The 21,200-nt window shown below is 42.0% G+C and overlaps 1 protein-coding gene and 1 long non-coding RNA gene across 6 annotated transcripts in view; one reads left to right on the top strand and one right to left on the bottom strand.

The window, feature by feature from the left end:
- LOC132252086 (uncharacterized) overlaps window positions 1-21,200 on the top strand; it is a 189,180-nt gene that overhangs the window by 151,296 nt on the left and 16,684 nt on the right. The window lies entirely within an intron of this gene.
- The window catches only part of CA10 (carbonic anhydrase 10), a 352,521-nt gene continuing 346,800 nt past the window's right edge, over window positions 15,480-21,200 (bottom strand). For all 3 annotated transcript variants that reach the window (XM_059732087.1, XM_014601951.3, XM_059732088.1), the window contains 3 exons: window positions 20,693-20,847; window positions 18,382-18,556; window positions 15,480-16,244 (listed from right to left, as the gene is read on the bottom strand). In XM_059732087.1, coding sequence (XP_059588070.1) covers window positions 16,222-16,244; window positions 18,382-18,556; window positions 20,693-20,847 — 353 coding nt within the window. In that variant the 3' untranslated portion in view covers window positions 15,480-16,221. The remainder of the gene's footprint in view (window positions 16,245-18,381; window positions 18,557-20,692; window positions 20,848-21,200) is intronic.

The raw sequence follows: 21,200 nt of genomic DNA, 5'->3' as shown, positions 1-21,200 counted from the left end.
GCCCCTGCACTCCTATAAGACGTTCCATGTGCCCCAGCATTGCAGCGATCATGAGCTGCTCTGGTACCTTGAGGTATGTAGAAAAAACATTTAAAGCTGTGTCTACATCTGAATCACTGATCATATCTTCAGATTCAGATTTGGCCGAATGAAATCAGGGACAGTGATCTGAATCAACCAGTCAAATCGCTGTCCCTGATTTGGGCTGAATCCGAATCAAATAGACCCGCTTCACACCCCCCTATACTTTTGCCCTTATCAGTGGTTCTTCTCTGTTAGAGCATGGTACGCAGGTGAAGAACATTGTGGGAAATGGCAATTCCAGGATCTGTGTTGCATCTACTCTGCGAACTTATCTAAGGTAGTCCTCGGTCTTATTTGAGTGCCTCACAATCCTTACCCCCTGGGGTATTTTCTGCAGTTTACAGGTGTGGAATTGACTCTTAGAAAGATAAAGTAACTTGCTTGAGGTCATAATGGCATCCTGAGATGTGCCAATTCTTTGACCACTTCCCTAAGAGGTGGACCCTGTTGCTATTTGGGCTGTTGTTGATTTTGGAAAATAAAATTTCACTTTTCCAGCGCTGTCGTCCAAGTGCTCTTTGTGGACCAAACTATAAGGAAACTGTCAAGGACTGAATCTTTAACAAAACTAAAGTTAAAAAAAAAAAGCTGCTTCTTCTCAGTGCTCAGTTTTGGGCATTTAGGCCCCTGGCAGACACTTAAGATATGATTAGCCAGTTAATCGTGTCGTAAGTAGCAACCCTGCCATATATTGAAGCTGTAAATGGTGTGATAAAACAAAGAATAAGCCACAAAGTTGGTACAGAAAGTATGCGTAATAACTTTGTGGCTGGATCCCATCAAACCTTAAATCGAACGTTGGCCACTCCCATCATCAGGAGTGAACCTCAGAGCAGCTGGCTTGCATTCCCAGCTATGGGAGCACTGGACCTCTGGCTGGTGCAAGGGGGACCCTGGGATCGTGATCCTGAGCTCCTCTTGACTGGCAATTGCATGTGATTAGGTACTGATCCCTGATCCTACCAGCATGCCTCTTGCCATGCATGTGTGGCGTAGAAGGAGGCATGATTGTTGGGATCACAGATCAGGTCCCATTGCACTTTAGTTACTTTCAGGATCAAAACTGCAAGTATCACAATAGTATATTGCTACACCGCCTTAAAATGAACAAAGAATGAGTGATATCTTCCATGTTGCTGGGTTTTTGGTTGAAGCCGTGTCGGTGTAAGGACATAGGCAGGCAAGGTTCTTTGAGTAGATGTGATATCTTTAATTAGCCCAACTGAGTGAGTCGTTGGAAATAAGTTCTTAGTGAGCTTTCCGGCGCAGTCACCCTTCTTCAGTCTCTGCAGAGACTCCCTATGCCTGAAGAAGGGTGACGGCGCCCAGAAGTTTGCTAAGAACTTTTTTCCAACTACTCAGTTGGTCTAATAAAAGATATCACATCTACTCAGAGATCCTGGCCTGCCAGAGAAAGAGCTGCACATATGACCCTGTCTCTCTCACCCTGCATTATTGCAAAGCAGTCTAGCACTTTTCTTACAACATATGTCAAACTAGGGAGGTGTTTTTTATTATTATTATCCCTAAAATTCTGGAAACATTAAGCACATTTTACTATTTATTCTGTGATCTCATGGGTGTGACTAACGGCACTTGTCACGTGTTTATTTTTCCTCTTTGTAATTTCCCAGCATTGATTTCCATGCTTTAAAGCTGAGCAAGGGTTGGCTGGGTCCGAATATCTGCAAAAAGTCAATGTAGTAAGCAGCATCAGTAACAAATATTGCTCCCCTTGGCCCAACACAGGACTTGTTAATTCTTGCTCTTATGCTTATTGAACTGTGTTCAGAACCAGAATGTAATTTCCCAGCTAGAATATCCATATAAGCAGAGAGAGATTTGATTTTAAGCTGACTACGGGTTTGATCAGATGTGTGTGGGGAGGAATAGTAAGTATGAAATTACTACTTCAAAGTTATATATCACTGGACAACACAGACATCTGAAGTAGACTTATAAATACAGCAAATTACTATTGGTGTTGAGTTCCATAGAAGAAAGATTTTTATATACCTTGACACAACTCATAGGCAATTCCTGCTGAGCACTTCCTGCTCGTCTTCACTCTTTTAATATATGGCTTGCTTCCACCGAAAATGTTTGTAGCCACCCAAGCAAGTCAGTCCTTTCAGATCTTCATTTTAAATTGAGTATTCATCCCAGTTTCTCGTTGTATTCCTTTATTAATGAAGGTGTCTTTTTGCTTTACCTTGTTAATTTATTTGCTTGCTTTCTTTCAACTCTTTTTATAAAATATGAATAATATTGAACGTTCCCATAGATCTGAAAGTATTTTACAATGACTCATGTAAGCAAGCCCTAGCTTAGTTTAAAGCTAGGGGAAAATATATGAGTATGTTCCTGAAAGAGATTGTTGGGCTCAGCATAAACATCTGGTCTTCCTCTCTTGGTGTATAGGAGGAAATTAAAGGCCTGGTATTTGCCATGGTCCTTTCCCACCTGTGGGCTGCTCTGGCTCCATCATTTAGGAAACCTACTAATGATTCTAAATATCAATTAGAAATGTATTTAAAATGAATGCAAATTATAATTTCCAGCATGCATCTGTCACCATAACCTGACTCAGGCTAAATGTAATGAAGTGCATATTTTTATATAGGAATGTCAAATTGTCCAAGTTTCATAATAAAATAAAATAAATGCAGACCAAATTCTGGTTCCCTTCTACAAAATTTGCTTAGTTTAGACTTGCACTGTTGAAGGTACTCTAGTGCCCTCATTAAGGCCCCAAATTTTGGGTCTGAACATGAGAATGGCACAGATTGCTCAATTGTAAGCTCTGTGGCAGGGACTGCTTTATTTTTTATCCATATTACAATGACTATTAAAATAAACACCAAATTCCTGGACCAAGTAGCAAGAAAGAAAAGGCCCAATATCACTACTCAAGTTTTTGCATTTATAAAGAACTTCTTGCCTGGAAGGATCCCAAATAATTTCACAAAGTATGGGCTGGATTTTGTACATGAGTTTGGCTGCATTGGGATTGCAGGACTGGGAAATGTGTGTAAAAGAAAATATCTGAGGAGGGCAGGAGTTCATCTAGTGGAAAAAAAAAAAACACCTCTTCCCAATAGATGAGTATTAGCAAATAAGTCTTTTATGATTTCTGACATAGAGGAAAGGGCTCTGATTTTCTGGAACTAAGCCCACCCTAAGACCTATCTGCTTGCCCCGGAAATAAAGGATGGGCTCTCTTGACGTTCTCCTGCCTCTTCTTGGTAGTTTTAAACCAGAGGAAAGGCATGACGTGGGAAACTGGTGGATAAAGAACAGGTGGCATTAGCTTCTCTTGTCCTTGGTATACAATGTTACTACCAAGTAGGGAGGATATTCAGGGACCTTTTCCCTACTTCAGATTCATGTTGGCAGGTTTGAGAGGTCCTTGATATTGGCCCTTTGCTGGGGGAATTCACGCAAATTCCAGCCGAGGACTTCTTCAAATATTTCGAAACGGACTTACCCAAAAAACCAGAAAGCACTGATGTGCCTGTATATCTGCAAACGAAGTGTTGCTAGGACCACTTTTTCACTAAATCTCTTTCATTAATTTCCATTTAAAATTGCAGAAAATACAGTTAAAAGAATGACCCTGAACTATTTTGCTGTCATGCTACTTAACCATAAAAGAAGCAAAGAGCATTTTGCTTTTGTTTTATTAAAACCCCTTCAAGGTCACTGGTTGAATAGGAAGGTAATTGGATTTGAGACACCATATGTTGTGGGATGTTTATGACATCCCTAATGAATGGTACAAGGTGTCACTTGTTCCAAATAATGTTGACATTAGCATTGAAATGATTGCTGACGCTTAAAAGTTTAGCTAAGGAAAACCATTTGCAGGGAATTTCTCCCAGTCTTTTTACGAAGATTTTGTAGAGGGGTATCTGCTCTAAATGGAATGGGCAACCGACCTGGCTTGCCTCTGGCTTCCTTCTCAGGACCACACGCCTCTTTCTTACTACCATTTTAAAATACCTTCTGATTCACAATGACAAGTCAAGATGCTAAAAGTATCACTCGCGAAGTCTTTCTTATGAAGTCATTCTGCTGCATTGATGGACCTCCTTGAAAAGAATTGTACTCCTGTGCTTGGTTCTGCAAGTCCTTCAAGACTAAATTCTGTTAAAAAAGAGCAAGTAGTAAAGCTGTAGAGTTTGATTTTTTTTTCCCTCCCTTGTATGCATGCTTCTACCCCATGGGAGGTCTTATTAGATATGGTCCCTTGTTAAGCAATATGTTGTGCTCAAATCCTTAAGCTTTACAGTTCCTGAGATAGATACCGTGATCGTCAGACCTGGGGAAATGGCCATCTTATTTATTTGTCAGGGTCTATTTTGATTTAAAACAGCAAAAGCATAACAAATTAACAGGGGCATAATGTACTGCCATATTTCTCATCTGGCATTAAAAAAATTAAGAAGTAATAAAACAGGTAACAACTCACATTAATCATTCAAAATCACCGTTGTTAAACAATTGGGCTCCGTTCCCTTCCTGATGGTGCTTACCTTTTCTTCCAGGCAATCCAGGGAGCTACTACAACATCAGTCTTTTCTCAGGGCCCAAATCGAGCTTGGTAGACCTAGATGCAGACTTTTGATTTTGCTGTTGGCTGATTGACTTCAAGGCTAGATTTGGTCCCAGATTTCTCAAGGCTCCTCTTATAACTGGGTAAAGCTCTGGGGAGGGTTTATACCTGTCTTGCTGTTACAGCGGGCACCATTTTTCATTAGAAACAGGAACAAACTTGTAGAGTCCCTTAATTGTGCCTGAAAACATCTGGATTGATTTTTTTAAAATCAAATTGTGCATTTGAAATATTTTGGAATCCAATTTAATGGTGTCCAGCTTAGATGCTCCTCCTCCCTCACTTCCTGTTTTCGCTTCACTCCTGCCGCTTCCTATTTTCTTCATTTCTACTGCATGTTTTCGTGCAGCTCTTCCACCATCTTTTTTAGTATTTTCCATCTCTCCACTTTGCCCGTCTTATCCAGCTGTCACGCAATTCTCTCTGCCCAGGATTCTGTTCCTCTTCACATGAATTCTTCTGAGCTCTCTTGCTTCTGTATATCCCCTCTTTTTCTTGCCCTTTCTTGTTTCTTTATCTTTCCTTATGGTGCATTTGTAGCACCCACCGCTTGTTATGAACAGCTGAGAAGAGTGAGGTTTATATATATTTCCTCCTATCTCTTCTCCTAATTCAAGACCAAACGGGCAAACCGCAGTGCTTAATCTGGAGAGTCCTTGAGCAGAGAAGCTCAAATTCAGCCTTACTCTTTCACCTTGTTTAGCCCTTCCAGTCGACTCCTCTTGTAGCAGAGCAAGGCACTGAGGAACAAATTGCCAGGATGGCTAGTAGGTGCTCTTCACCCACACCGATGGTTTGTCCTTTGAAGAGAGGCTCTCCAGCATTAGTGGCTCCACATCCATCAGTTTTCTCCAGTCTTTTATTTTCAAACTGGGGTTTGATCTTGAAGTTTTAATAGGAGAAGAAAGGAAACTGTGAATCTTTTGTAGGCGGTCTCAGGTTGTAAATAACTAGAGGCCACTTGATTGCTATTCAAATGGTGGTCCAGATTTTAACATTAGCTACAGTAGGCATTGCTGTAATCAAAAGTACGTTTGTAGCATGAGCAGGCATATTCCTCTTAGCTTTAATCTAGTCAGCACAGGTACGAGTAGCAGTGACGACAGAACAGCATGAACTTCAACTCGGGCTTGCAACCCGACTACCTACCGCTGGTCCCCAAAGGGCCTGTCACAGCAGCTTTGCTGCCACTGTTAATCATGCTGGTTTGATTAAAGCAATCATAGGTGCACGTACCGGTGCTGCCCTCGCGCTTCCATTTGTGGTGTCGATTCTAGATAAACTCAACAAGTGGCCTGTGGTGTTTCAGTGAGATTCAGTGTAGCAACACAGAGAATCATAACAGCATATCTATCTATTTTGGCTTTTTTTGATGGCATATTTCCATGGGCTGTGCAGAGCCTGATGGTAAGAGACTTGGCTTTCTTTCTGACTCACCGCCTAAGGCATTGGTCTGTGCAGATGCACCTCCTGTGATATGCAGTACAGAGGAAAGCACAACAATCTTGAATGCCAATTATGAAGATCTGCTGGTCGCTTGCCATTTAATGCTCTCAATCCTTGCCCACAGAATTCAGACTGTGATTTGCCCTTTACTGAACGTACCAATAGGTTGCGTGTGTCATGAAAACCCAAAGAGAGTGCGATGCCTGCCCTGCGAGGTAGCCTCTTTTATCTAATCATGTTCAATAAGTAAGTGCAGGACATGGAAAAAGCTGACTTAAAATATCTGCTCGGAGAACAGCGGTCATGTGGTGCTATAATAAAAACACCTAATGGTCAGCTAATGAATAGAAGAACCTAAAAGCTAAGTTAATACGTGCTTGGAAAGCACGGGCTGGTTATGCTTCGAGTGGTAGTGATGTGGAGGAGGGAGGAGGCAGGCAGGCTTGGAACTGAGAGCCGAAGCCAAGAATTTCAGGCAGCGCCCCCGGGGAAGCTGCATTGCTACGGCTGCGGCCTGGGCACCCTGCTCAAACCGGCCCTTGACACTTCAGACGCTGACTCTTCAGTACAGTAGGATTTAGCAGCCAGAGAAAGCAACTTGGGCAGCAGTTCCTTGGTGGAAGTAAACACCAAGGATTTGGTGATAGGAGGATGAATGCATTTCACTTGCTCAAAGCAAGGATTTTTGTGGGTGACACCTTGTATTGGACCAAATGCACGGTTGGGATAGACTTAGACAAGCTTTTGAATGAAAACCATTCTTCATCCAGTCACCTGATGAAGGTCACCGCGCGACCTCATTCCCAGCCTAGGTCCCTGCCTACCTCTGCTTTGGGAAGTCTCTGGTTAGACGATGCAACGCCTATGATCTTTCTATTCTGGATTATGCCATAAGGGCTTGACTCTCAAGAGCAAAGCTGTCATTTACTTTCAGTTTGCACTCCTTAATGTCTTCTTCCCGCTGCTTTTGGAGTTTCCGAATGCCAGCACTTCAGTTTTTATTGGAAGCATTTCAGTTGAACACCTCCATTGGAGAAGAGAGGACAGCATTTGGGTGAAACGTTTGTCTGTGGAATTACATTGCTGCAGCTTTGTCTGCAGCTCTTGGAACAGAAGCGTGGAATGTAAATGTTTAATGAACAGGACCCTCAGTCTGGCAAAATGTTGGCATCAAGTGTCTGAAAACATTGCTATAACTCATTACTGTCAAATTTTAAATTGTGCCTGAAAGGAAGCAGAGAGCTGAAATCAGCTTGCTGCTATATATTATTATGTCATTAAAGCAGAAATAAGGGAAGGGGGGGAAGGAGGAATCTATGCTTCCTTATTATGTTTCTTTCAGGTTCTTTAGTGTATTTTGCAAACTTTTATTTTCAGTGTGCTTGTCTCTTCTTCTTCCCTCTTCATAAATCCTCAAGGCAGGTTGTTTGAGATATTTTAATATTTAATATGCCACTTTCCTAATACTGTCACCTGTTGACCTGTTACCATCTCTTATCCATGAGTAGTTTATAATGACTTATTTCTCCAATTTAAATCTGGGAGTTATCCAGCAGATTTTGGAGACTGGAGAGTGTGCCTTTTAAGCCACCCGCCTAAGCTGGTGGTGTCAAAGGTTTTTTTCTACTTTGCAGTGGACCAACCTTTCCAAGGCATTCTGCAGACAGACGGAGAAGAAACCCAACATGCCTTACCGGAAGAGGTAGCACGTTAGTTCGACCTGGCTCTGCAGCGTCTGTATAGTTGCACGCTTCAGTGGGGCTTTTTTGCTCTTTTATCTACTAGCTGATTCAATCAGCTAGTAGATAAAAGTGTCAAAAGAGTACTGTTGAAGCACCCAATCTATACAGATGTGTTGGGTGAGCCGGGTCAAACTAATGTGATGCTTCTGCTGGACATGCGTTGGGCTTGGTGCTGGGGGCACGTGGAGTTTTAGGTAAAGTGCCAGTTTCTTTTCAGGTTTTTTTTAATGCCTGTAAAAAGGCAAAGAGATTACCTTGATTCATGGGCGACTGGTGCCTCCTGAGTCAGGGACAGCACATGCCCCCTCAGCGGCCAGTCAGTGATCTTGCTCACTGAGGTGGGGGGGGTGGTCATCCCCCCCACAGCCGATTGCACTGACTGGTGGTGGGGTCCCAGCGGCACTTCTCCTGGCACCCCCACTCCCTGGCTGGTGCTCGCAGCAGGGCACCGTTGCTCCCGTCTGCTCCCGCTGCCCATCACCTGAGCAGGAGCTCTGGCTATCAGGGGTGCACCAGTGCTCTCATGGGTGCACGTGCACCCGCTATGCATCGCCACTGCCTTGCTTAGACTTAATATGCTATAGCCTACTTTGTCAAATCCTAACACAATGTGCACATCTGATGAAGTAGGCTGTAGCCTATGAAAGCTTATGCCTTTCGGGATGAATTTGTCTTTAGGGCTACACACAGACATCACCTTTGTCCAGGGCTAAACCATTTTACTTTGGGACAAAGTGAAATCATTCAGATGACCACGTCTGTCATACTGGGATAAATCTTAAAAAGGTTTTTGGGATAAGATGTGCTTTCAGTTTATCCTGGGACATGGCAAAATTAATCTGAATGGTTATCTGGGGATTGCATCATTGACTCAAGGGCAGAAAAGCAGCAATGCTTTCAGCTGCACACTAAATCCTCCTTAGAAGGGCAATGTGTATACATGCCAACAGGGCCGTCCCTAGGGTATGGTGAATCGGGGCGACGTCTGAGGGCTGCGGCAGATGTATGCCTAGAGTGAGGCTGCTGGGCACCATGGCTCGGCTTAGCTCAGGGTCCCCTGCTGCAAGATTGTCCCTGACCCAGCCCGGCCCGGCCTGGCCCTCACCTCGGCTGGGCTGTGCCAGTGGCAGTGGCTGGGCTGTAGGCTGGGGTGGGCTGTGCCAGTGGCAGTGCCCTCAGCACCAGCACCTCCATGCCACTCTGCAGCCTGCGTGCTCTGATTTCCCAAGCCCCGCACCCCGCTAGGGACAGCCCTTCCTATTCTGGGACAAGCATGAGCACAACTTGTCTAGGGACAAATGCAACATCTGTTCCTTGGTTAGGGTACCATCCTGCCAGTTCACTTTAAATCTGTTAATTTTCCCATATAGTTATTTACTTGCCCTTTCCCTTGTACTCAGTGTTAGGCTTTTCCTTGCTCTGTAGGTTCTTGCTTTGGGAGACTTATACATGCATCATCCGTTATACACTGCTGATGAACTGCCATTTAAAGCCTTGCTTTTTGTCTTGTTTGGTTTTTCCTCATGGTTTAAGTATTGCTCTAAACAAGCCTTTAACTTTGGTTCAGTTTGGTATATCTTCATCCAGAGCTGAGCATCTCTATTAGCCCTTATCTCTGTTCCCAGAGCTAAGGATTAGAGTAGATTATTTATCAGTAATTTAGAAGCAGAAATAAATTACAGGGTGGTTGTAATTATCCCCAAATCAAGCACCATGCATTTAGGAAAGCTGGCTTGTAACACTGCATATTGCACTTCCAGGAAATCCAACCATATTAAGGTAGGATGCACAGTGGAGGCACCGCACAATCTTAACGGTAATGGCACCATACAACAAATCTATGGCTGTAATGAAAATGCTTTTATGCTCTTAGTTCGTGATTAAACTGATCTTTTAAAAACTGAACAAGATCCTAGACACAAACCCTCTGAAAGAGTGGAACATTTGCAATCTGGTGTAAAAAAAAAAAAAAAAAATGTAGTTCAGGCAAGCTTCTGATGTTTGATAATGGCATTTCTGGCTAGGTGTCCTAGGTACCCGCCCAGGCATTCATGTGCGCATTTCAGTTGTTTCAGGCGCTGAGCTAGGATCTGCCTGCCAGTGCCTTCCTCAAGCACTCAGGCCTGATGTTTTTAGCCCCAGCCTTTATTTTGGGAACTATCCCAGTATTTTGATGCCACAATTCTCTTTTTCTGTTTAGCTTTGCCTTCTACTCTGCTCTTTTTCTACTCAGGCAATGGCTTCTATCTACTACATACGTTTGTGGACTCTGTTCCCTTTTAATACCTTTCCTAAGGATTTTTCACTCTGTTTAAATGTTTAGGGGGTTGGTTTTTTTTTTTCCTTAAAAGATTTATTTTTCAGGTTTTCATTTTTTTGCCTCGCGCATGTGCTTGACACGTCTTTTGTTATTGGACTTAGAGAATGCTTCCCCACATTAGGCTGCACATTATAAATGGCTCTTGTTCTTTGCCATGCAAACGTATTCCTTGAATAATTTTACAGTGTGCTGCTGAAACCTGCAGTAAGCCATTTGCTAGTAAATGGGCCTTTCTTAAAACACTCTAACAAGGATTTGTCATCCTTTAAGCTTTGGATCTAGGGAGGAAAAGCCGGTGTGAAGTCAGGCAACAAAACTGCCAGTGCTGAGCTACCTGAAGAGTAGGGGGTCCTTGGGGGGATGTTTGGTTAAAAAAAACCAAAAACCCTCAGCCCGCCCGGTGAAGTAAGTGTCATGCGTGGGACAAAAAGCAGAACGCTTTCCTTTGCTGTGTTCTCCATTTTTGTCATAAAACGCCCCAGCCAATCTCTTTCCCTTGATTTTTGACCTTTGGGACAAGTCTACCTCCTGCAGGGACAAGGAACGACTCCTAGCCCAAGAAGTTGGCATGAAAAACCTCGGGATGAATTCCAGTTGTGAGATGAAGCTGGCGTTATCAATGCAAAACATTAAAAACAAATCAGGAGATTGTCTGAAAAATCTTGTGGCCTGGTGATTTTTTTTTAAATTTGGGGTTCGAATGACTTATTTGCCTTCTGGGTTTTTTTTGCCTTGATTCCAGCAACTTTGGCTTTATTAAAGGCAAAGAAACAGTAATGGTAAGCATTGTTAATAAGGGGCAGGAAAGTGCGCATTGTCTTCCCTGATTCTTTATCCCAGGTGTTTCAGTGTTTTCCAACTGTGGATTGGGGCCATGCTAAATGATGAAGGCCTGAAAATGGTGTTGGCAGCTACAGTCCTGTTTTGGCCAGGCGTTTTGTGCTGCAGATACCTGATAAAGCGAGTTAGTATGAACAAAACCTTTCCAAAATTTCTATAGGACAAGATGTGGGAGAGCATGCGGTTTCTTATAGGGAGCTCCAAGTCTCTCACTGCGGGACTGACCCCATTGGGCTTTAATGAACTTCTGGATTTTGTAGGTAGGCTTACCTGGTAGATGGAGTTTCCTTTGGCATGGGGCACTCCATTCTCCCACAGCGCTAAGCCGTTTTCCTTGTTCTTGGGTCCCAGGTTTGCTGTGGCTCCATGAATGCCGATCACCTTGACTGTCAACACTGCTTTTCCTCTTCTTCGTCCAGAATATGTATTTTTGTGGAAAAGTGAAAATGTAAACAGTGTGAAAGGAGGCTTTGAAACTCCCAGTTTATATTTTGTAATAAAATATTCAGGCTTTCATGTGGGCTCATTGGACGTTCGCTTGCCAAATTGCGTTTGACACAGCTGGAATAGAATAGCTGAGTGGTGAAGTCCACGATATCGTCAGGTACAATTACTGTCAAGATCTTTTACTTTTCTGGCATCGTCCCAGAATTCGTACTCAGCTGCATTTCCCCGCCACCCCCAACTGTCTTGATTTGTTTTTTCTTCTTTTGTTTAAACGAAAATAAGGAAAAAAAAACCACCTTAGAAATACGATTAACCATTACATCTTCCCTGTAGAGTTTGAAGCAGGACCCCTTCCATTACTGGGTTTTCACGAGCCTCCAAATATTTAACTTTTGAAATCTTATACTAGTTTGAAGATTGGGGCTTAAGACCTTTTAGCAGGACTAAGGACAGCTCCTGGCAGTAGGAGTCTCGATTTGATGGTGACCCAGGAGTTCCCTTCTAGTCCCGTGTTCCTGGGGTGTCATGACCCTCTTCCCGCTACGTGCTGACTCCTCCTGGCTGTAAACTGGGCATTTCAAGATTCACCTCAACACTCGGTCACCAGGGCACATTTGCAAACCCTGCTCTTTATTAGCAGCAGTGAGCAGTCCTACCAGAACAGCATTAACAAATCACTTGTTCTCCACTGCAGCATTCATGACAAAGCTCTATTCAAGCTAAGAGGAAAGGCAATCATCACCCGAAGCACTAAGAAATGAAGTATCTTTTTTTTTTTTTAACTTATCCGCAAGAAGAAAAGCTCCATCCAGCAAAAATGTGTGCAGCTTAATTTAGACTCTTGTCCATATTATTGTACAGATCCCATGTTTGTCGGGAGCTACAGCGAGCTCTAATGCCACCTGCCAATGCTCTTCATTGCTGATCCTGCATGACCTATGAGTGCACGATGAGTACAATAACTCCATCTGGCCCACCTGTGCACTGTGACAGGCCCGGCAGGCCAGGTTCTGTTTATGCTCCTCTCTGCGTCCCCATAAGGGTTTTTGTAGGCAAGTTCATGTACGTGCTGTGTGCCAACTGTGTTTTGGTGTAGTGCAGAGCTTAGCATTCTCCCTTTTCGGGTTTTTTCATGTAGTGCTTGAAGGGCAGAGAAACATGACAGGCCAGATCCTGTTCCACCTATTAGGCACCACAGTATGATTCTATTACAACCTGTTCAAGTCCTGAAAAGACATCATCAGCACACCTTCTTGTGTAACACGACCATCTCACCCTTAAGACCGAGCTGCAGAAAAGCAGGTTAGAGACACAAAAAGCTAGAGTAGAAAGCAGTGAGTACCCCTCTTCTGAATGCACTGTCCCGTCCCGTCCCGTCCCCCCCCCAGGATTAAAGCAGGGTGGAATTGAATAATACTAAATTTCGAAATCCACTTCTGTGCTCAAATGGGAGGAATAGAATTGGGCCCAATTGGTTTACATCAATTTGGGGGCTGGACTTGATGATCTTCCGAGGTCCCTTCCAGCCCTAACGTCTATGAAATCTATGAAATGGCATTTACATTTATTTTGTACCAATTACACTGAGCTCTGGAGTGAGCAGATGACCAGCTAACGGCTCAGGCTGCTAGAGAAGAAGACAACAGCTTGAAAAAACTGGCAAACCAGGTTGAAATTTTACTAGCGTTGCAGACGGGTGCTGTGTTTGCCACTGTAACTTGATATTGTAACTTGTAATATTGATTTTTTTTTTAACTGTGCATTTGTTTGCAGCGTAACTGTGTTGGAATATAAAAGATTGCAGTTTATGTTGGTGTAGGGCTTAGCTATCTTGTGCCTGCAACTAAGGCACTTGACTGTCATGGCCTGGCTACCTGGAAGTCTCCTGTATTGGCAGTTCAGCAGTTATGCTCCAAACCAGGCTTTTGACATTTTGGCCCCGCTCCTGAGCATGGAAAGGCTTCATGTTACGACCTGAATTTCTCTGGATGTCCAGTGCCATTTGATGTTTGAGAGGTGGGCATGTGCTACAGCACTGAATTCCTGATCTAAATGTTCTTGAAGTTTTGGGCATTAGAGGCAGCCCTGATTTTGCACCAGACTGAAAATACTCCCCAATTTTGAGATGCAGGAGATTGGACTCCGAGTTTGGTTGGGTTTAGCTCTACTACATTCTGTGATTTGGAAGACAAAAATCGTGTTGTAATTTGGTTCATTAGTTCATTGGAAGTTTTGACAAATGCATCTGTGTGGTTACTAATTCCCTCTGTTTGCTTCTATATGCTGGCTTCACTTAATCCAAAAGGCAGCATGAATCCTCACTGGGACCAGCCTTTTCTATCATGTTACTTCCTCTTTGTAAATTCAACCAGCTTGTCACTACTAGATTTTATTACTTATGAAAAGTTTTATACTGGACACATGTCTTATCTTTCCTACCTTCTGCCACCAGGCAAACTCAGGTCAACATCTGCCAGGTATTTGTCCAAAATATAGATGGACGCTTTTGGACTTTGTATCCTAAGAAACTTTGCTCCACAGCTTGGAAACAGGTTTAAGACAAGCCTTCCAAACCCCGAGAAGAGTCAATCCTATAAAAACGTTCCACTTGAAATTAAGGACCTATGTGGTGATGTAGAGAAGTGCATGTGAAAGACCTGTGCTTTGTGTTACGTGTTCAGTTTCTGCTAACCAAACAGGACTAAAACGGTAATCTTGCTTTTATTTTAATATTAAGCCACAATGCTATAATAATTCCAGCAGTACTTGTATGGTTTGACTCAGGTCTCTGCCCATTGCTAATTTGATGCAAGATGCAGTGAAGTTGATTGAAAAGATTCATGCTAAAATAGGCGATCAATCAAGCCTCATCCTGCTTAAGAACCTATAATGTGTTTGTTACACGCAGGTCAGTGGGGTTGCAAAGGGATTGATCCATTGAGTTGAGGTGTTCAAGTTTTTAATTGGTCTCAGTACTCACAACTTGGACACCGCAGTGTGTGTTTTCCAGTTCCGTATCAGAATCCACACACCTGGGTTAATAATGTTGACCAGTGTATAAGTGAACATTGCTAACCAGTTACAGATATCTACTAACACCTTTCAGCGGCTGGCTGCCAAGCTCATAATACATGGTAGTATCAGTTTCATCCATAAAGAACGTACTCCAGACCCCACAACCATCTTTGATGTTTTGGAAAAATTGGCTTGTTTTTACTCATTTGCCTGCAGAGAAAAGCCCTGCTAGCTACTGAGCAGCTGTCATCACTGCAGGAGGTCTCTGTGAAGAGATTTTTACTCATTCCTTGACTGCGAACTTAGGCCCCATCTTACCTCTGACAATGGGAACTCGCTCAACACGGGTTTGGCCCTTCGAGTCCCACTTTCAGCTCTGCCAACTGGGCCATTTCTGCTGTGGACAGAGATGTCGTGACAGCTTGTAGAGAGGGAGGGCTGGTTACTTGGGGCCCAGCCCACTGAAGGCTTGAAAGATTATCATTATAATATACAAGAAGGTCAAACACGGGCTACAAGAACTTGTTAAACACATTTATTGAGTTCTTGACAGTAACCAAACACAGTGAATGACCGTTATAAACAAGAAAAAGGCATTAGCTTTTACTTGGTAAGCTCCTGCTATATCTGTAAAGAAAATATATCCTTCTCCACCAATTTACAAGGTTGAATTTGTATGGCCCAATAATGGACTCAACAGAGGAAATGGTGATTTTAAGCCAAGACATTTTTCGTTTGCTTTCCACTTCTGGAGCCTAACTCTTATTAACGATGAAGCATAAAGCAGAGTGAAAGTTACACTTGCTGTGTTAAATGCATTCCAGTTTGCCCTCAACTCCGCTAAACTGGCCGCAAACAAACAAATGAATTCGAAAAGGGAAAGGAAAAGAAAAACATAAATAGTGCAGCCACAAGCGCTAGAGGCGTATTCTTTTAGAAAGGAAAAACAAACCCAAACGAGTGAACTAAATTAATTTGTTAAAGACATTTATTGAGTTGTTAACAGTAACCAAACACAATGTATGACCTTTGTAAAACAAGAAACAGAAAATGGATCAATTCTGATCTTGGCAAGTCCTACTACAGATATGTGACAAAGAGGGAAATATTTCAATTTCCTTTATATTCTCCAGTGAAATATTTACAATACTTATCTCTCACTGTCTGTCCTTTTTTATTAAATAAACAGAAGGATCATAACCTAGAAATGTTTCCTCTACAGTCGTCTTGTTCTGTCTTGTCAGTATCCATTAATAATAGTGATATAATGAGAGCTTTCCAAGGGTTACTTGGCACACAGAACACAACTCCACTTTGATGCTGTACCGAGCCACCTTTTTTTCTTTTTATTTTTTTTAATTTTTTTTTTTTTTAATTTTGAGGGAGGGGGCAGAGAGGAAGGATTTCATATATACAAAGGCTGAAAAGTCTCTTTTTGTGAAGCTAAATTAGTTCAGGAAAACTGTATCAAAATTGTAATCACATTTACTGTAGTTATTGTCTTTTTTTTTTTTGTTTGTTTTTAAATTACCACTGATCATACGTATGAATTTTTAGTTGCGTTTCCATCATGGCAGCTCTTTTCTTGCAGCACGTTTCCACGTGCCGTCATGAATCCAAAGAGTGAATGAGGCTGGGTGCGTTCTAGATTATATCAATTCACAGTCGTAGCATTCCACTGAGGTTAGGGATTCTTCCTGCTATGTCCTTACTTACTTGAGGAGCCATTCATTTACTGAAAGAAACAAGTGACAGTCAGGCTTCAAGCAACACCAAATATGAAACAGCCTGGTTTAAAAAAAAAAAAGCACCAGAAAGTAGTTGTCGAATAATTTCAAAACGAAGATTTGTAGTTGTAACAAATCAGAACTATTCATCTTTTTAAAATTAAAAATGGTCTTTTTTAATTGGGGGGGGGGGGGGTGTATACCCCACCTCTCCCCCCAGCATGTTTCATCTTGCGTAAAATTGGGAAATGAACAGTTGCCATTTATTTTATTAGGCTTTTTTTTTTCCCCCCCTTCTTTTTTAATTGTACACCTTCAGCAACAAAAATATCGAGGAGGGGAGAGCACAGAAGTTGAAAAAGCCCAATACCCAAGCTCCAAACTAGAAAAAGTCCAATAAAGGAAACATTTTTTGGCATACAGAATATTTGTTATTTTTCAAGATGCCCACCCCCAACACACTTTTTTTCAACATCTTTACCATAAGCATATCTGCAGCTTTCCTGCTTCCTAATGGTTTACACGTGTAAAATTAGCACGCTTCTCCTCTAAGATAAAATTAGCACGCTTCTCCTCTAAGATAGCACCCAACTATTCAGCTCAGCTGTCTGCTACATGTACGTCTTTTCACTTTTAAGGCTATACATTTTTTTTTTTATTAATGTTTCTTCTTGTGATCTCTGCAGAAAGAGCAGCTCTGGGTGAGGGCATTGGATTCTATTCCAACTGCAGCAGCATGAGCAAAGATCCCCAAGTAGGCTCCAAATGCATAGCATCTGCTATTGGTAATGAAGAAACCAGCTTGACAGTAAGAGTTTGCTGGCCCGACAGCTGGAAAAAATCATAATTTTACTTTTCCACATCACATCTGCTCAATTTAAACTGCTGAAAGATAATCAGCCTGGACCCTCCTGATACCAGTTTTATGGAGTTACCTTTCAGAGCAGGACTATATGTTGGCTCCTTGCAACATGTCCTTTAATTCCTTATTTACTATTTTACTCTGTTCATATCAGACCCTGGCAGTGACATGAAATGACTTCAAGTGGAATTACATTTTGGTTCTTATTTGCACCTGCAGCATCTGGGGGCTGGACTGGATGTCCTTCTGAGGTCCCTTCCAGCCCTACTTTCCTCTGATCTCTTTTTAGAGAACACAATTTATAGCTAGAAATTATTCTCTTGACAGGAACTAGAATGAAGTGTTGGGACATGTATCACTATAAAACACCTCATTTCAGGTTATTCACATCCTATTCCACCTGTTCATATGCTGATTCGCTTTTGTGTGCCCCATCAATAAAACATAATTTAAATCAGCCTTCACTCCCTTTTCTGGCTCTGCAGTGGTCGCAGTTCTGTGTGTTTAATGCTTAATGTTTAAATAGCAGATTTAACAATATTTTAGACAGTCCAATAGGACAGCTTTTTTTCAATGTGTTGCGTCGGCATAAGACCTTTCTTCTCTTGCTTTTTTACTTTAAAGTGTGCAACAGAATCATTCAACTCTTAAAAGAAAATCCTATACTTTGGTTTAGCCCATCAATTACTTTTTTTTTTCATTTGCCTTGGGGATCATTGTTGATAACTGATGCTTATTACCCACCCATTCTCCTGATGCTGAGAACACCTCTGCAGCAATCTCATATCCTGGTAGGTTAAGACATGCATGAGGCATATTATGGCTCAATTGTGAGCCCCCAACCAGGCCCATGCAAAACTTTATCATCAGGCTACTGGGCCGGTCTTCTATTTGTCTGTTGTACAGAAAAAAAAAAACAACAACCCATCCCAACTTAAGCATTTGTGATTGCATTATACCTCCAAGAAGTTCAATCACACTCCCATTAAAGATCAGGACTGACTCATTCCCCATTTTTCAAGGTCAGTTATACAGAACATGCAGTTTGTACTATGGAGATGCTTTAAAATGTAACTGTAAAGCTGAAGGCCTGCCTGCCTTGTGAAGATACCAAACAACCCCTGGAACAGAGTTTTTCTAGGTGTCTTGGCAGTGTAACCATTGATTTATACACTTGCCTCTAAAAGGTGCCACACATCATGATGTGCATAATTTATGGCATGCTTTGGGAGATCTGCATAGGCACAGAAAATATTACTGGGATTGCTGTATGTAAAACATACCTCTATACTGAAGTTTCTGTGCTCTATTGTTTGGGCAATCTTTTCCCTGTAAACTAAAGTTGATATTAGTTCGGATACATCGATTGTTGAGAGGCTGGACTGGTCTGAAATTGTCACTCATGCTCAGAAATATCTGTGATGGTTGATTCTGGCTTAGTAGTCGTAAAGAATGCATCTACACAAAATACAAAACAAGGACTTGTAACACTATTCTTCATCATTAGTCAACACCACCATCCCAAATTAAGTAACAGAATATATTATTATACATTAACACGAAACCAAATTTATGCGATTTGGCATCAGGGGGAGTTTCCAGAGATGCGTTAAAGGCAAAGGCCATTCATTGATGGTAACCCAAAACACTTTTTGCAGGCTGCACGAAAATAACTTAAGGAAATTATGGCTGATCAAGAAATAAATGGAATCCAAAGTTCTACATGGAGGCAGCAGCAGATGCAGAGAAAGTGAACGAAAAGGTGTGGTGCTAGCAGCCTTGGAGACTGCAACTCTTTTTATCCGCTGATGCATCTCTTTTGCTTAGCACCACTGTAGTTATCCTCATACTGGTACTCTGAGGGGCTTTCCTAGCTTAGGACACCCTTATGGGCTAACCTCTACCCAGCGACCCATTGTGAAGGTAGTTTTTGCCTTAGGGACACTTGCACACCGGCAGCTGGACTACAACCCACCAACTAGCTAACAAGTGGTAGTGGCTTTACAAGTAGCAATGAAGATGGCTGAAATTTTTCAGCTGAAACCTCTTGTAACTGAGAAATGCAGATTCACATCAACCAACCCATTTTGTGAATTTCTGCAGAGAAATTCCACAAAACAAATAAAATGCTGCATTTTGATGTTTTCAATCCTAAATGAGATTGCATTGTATCACTCTGGGGGTACAATCGAAAGATAAAAGGACTTTTGGTGAAGTAATATTGCCTCTGGTCGCTACCAAGTTAGTTTAAGTAAGGACTAACCAAAGAAATCCAGTGTGGTTAATGACACCAACAAGTGAGTTTTGCATTTTTTGTAATGGCTTCAAGGGAAGTCTTCAGTTTTACATCAGTTTTCAGTCCAAGTATACTGCATAATTAGTCGGTATTCCATGAAATCAATTTGCAGTACTAATAGTGTAGGATGTAACTATGCTATTCAACCAGAAAAGCATGACAAGGAATAGGGATCATGAGAGTTTGCCCCTTGGGTACTCCTGCAGGCTACAGAAATATTCGAATCCTCATTTTGTATTTTACTTCTGGAAAGTAACAAACATGTTTCTTACAGAAAATGTGCTTCATGTTTGCTTGGAAGTTTAGAATGGATAATATGTATCTTTTTTTCCCCCCACTGAACTGTGTCATTCTCCTAAATTAGTCCTAATTCTCTGAATCCATGCAGAATTGGACAGAATGAATACTTCATGGTTGAAATGGGTTTCAAGCTTCCTGCAGACATCTTATTTGCAAAGTTAATATGATTTGAAACCCCCAAATTATTTTGAGAGTTGATATCTCATCTTCCCTTTCCTTATATTTCTCAGACCAAATCACTCCTGTTGTCTAGTATGGTGGGGGAGGGCAGGCAGGATTTTTAATATTCCCTGAAAGCTGACATAGTGAGAAAATAGCTCTGAGATCTGCTAAGTGATCTGTAGGAGTCTCACTGGTGAACACTGCCCTGGGAGATAGGCTTGATCAGTGCATTTCTGAGGCTTTCACTGTGCAGGGCGGGGTTTAAAGCAACTGAATCACTTTGGCATGCTCCCCTTGTAGTAGGGTTTCGATCCATGTGTACCTTGGATATGGCAGTCTTGACTATGGAATGGATATGGCTCCTTCTGCTTGCTCTACGCTGTTGCTGTCGAACTGTGGCCTGCAAAGCATCTTTTTTAGAACAAATGTCCTATATCTCAACTTCTCTGCCCATACGCTGGCATCAGTTCTGCCTTTCTGAAAGTACCTGTGTCCTAGCCTGTTTTTTTTTTTACTTGAATTTGCTGCCCCAGTTCTTCATGAGACCGCTATTGCTGCTCATTAAATGTTCTTATTTTTGCCCTGGCCTGGGTCCCTGTTAGGCTTCTAAAACTGGGCAATCCTTATAAAGCAACAAAGCCACGATTATTTCAGTCTTTCATTTAATATTACTTTTAACATGCCACCGCTTAGTTAGGTTTTGCATAATATACCTAAATTGCATGCAGAGATGGCTGCACTGAAGAGGTGATGCACAAGTGATAATACAAAGATATGCGTTTAAAATCATCTTCTTCTGATAATCATACTAGATCCAATACATGCTTTTGCTTTACCTGCATCCTTGTTATGTAGACAGGTTTGTTCATTATTATCCAACTTGCTGTTTCATAGCAGGGTGGGATGGTCATTGACCCATCATATGTAATGAAACTAGAGGTCTCTGGATAAAGTTCCTCAATATTGAGTCCCTGCAGTAAGTATGCATCATCTGAGAATAAAGGGGGAGAAAGGTCTAGATAAAGCAGTATTTTCACAAGACAAACTTCGTTGTACATGCTCTTTACTCTGGAAGCATCTCAGCCTCGGTCTCACTGGAATATAAAGCAGAATCACTTCGCATAGGCAACTGTTTAGCCTACTGGACAAGAACAAATATAATATGGTAATCTTGTTGGGGTCAAATTCTGCCTTTAGATGCTAATGCGTAGGACCTGTTGACTTCAGTGGGAATTCAGCACAAGCATCTATGGAGAAAATCTGGCCTTCATTTGGGAACTCGAGCTTATAAACTATCTGAACTACTGCTCTGGATGCAGCCGTCTTTGGAGAATGCCGACTTAC

The sequence above is a fragment of the Alligator mississippiensis genome, chromosome 8 (assembly GCF_030867095.1).
Source record: "Alligator mississippiensis isolate rAllMis1 chromosome 8, rAllMis1, whole genome shotgun sequence".
Classification (NCBI taxonomy): domain Eukaryota; kingdom Metazoa; phylum Chordata; order Crocodylia; family Alligatoridae; genus Alligator; species Alligator mississippiensis.
The sequence above is the reverse complement of the archived record's forward strand: the minus strand, read 5'-3'. Positions and strand labels throughout refer to the sequence as shown.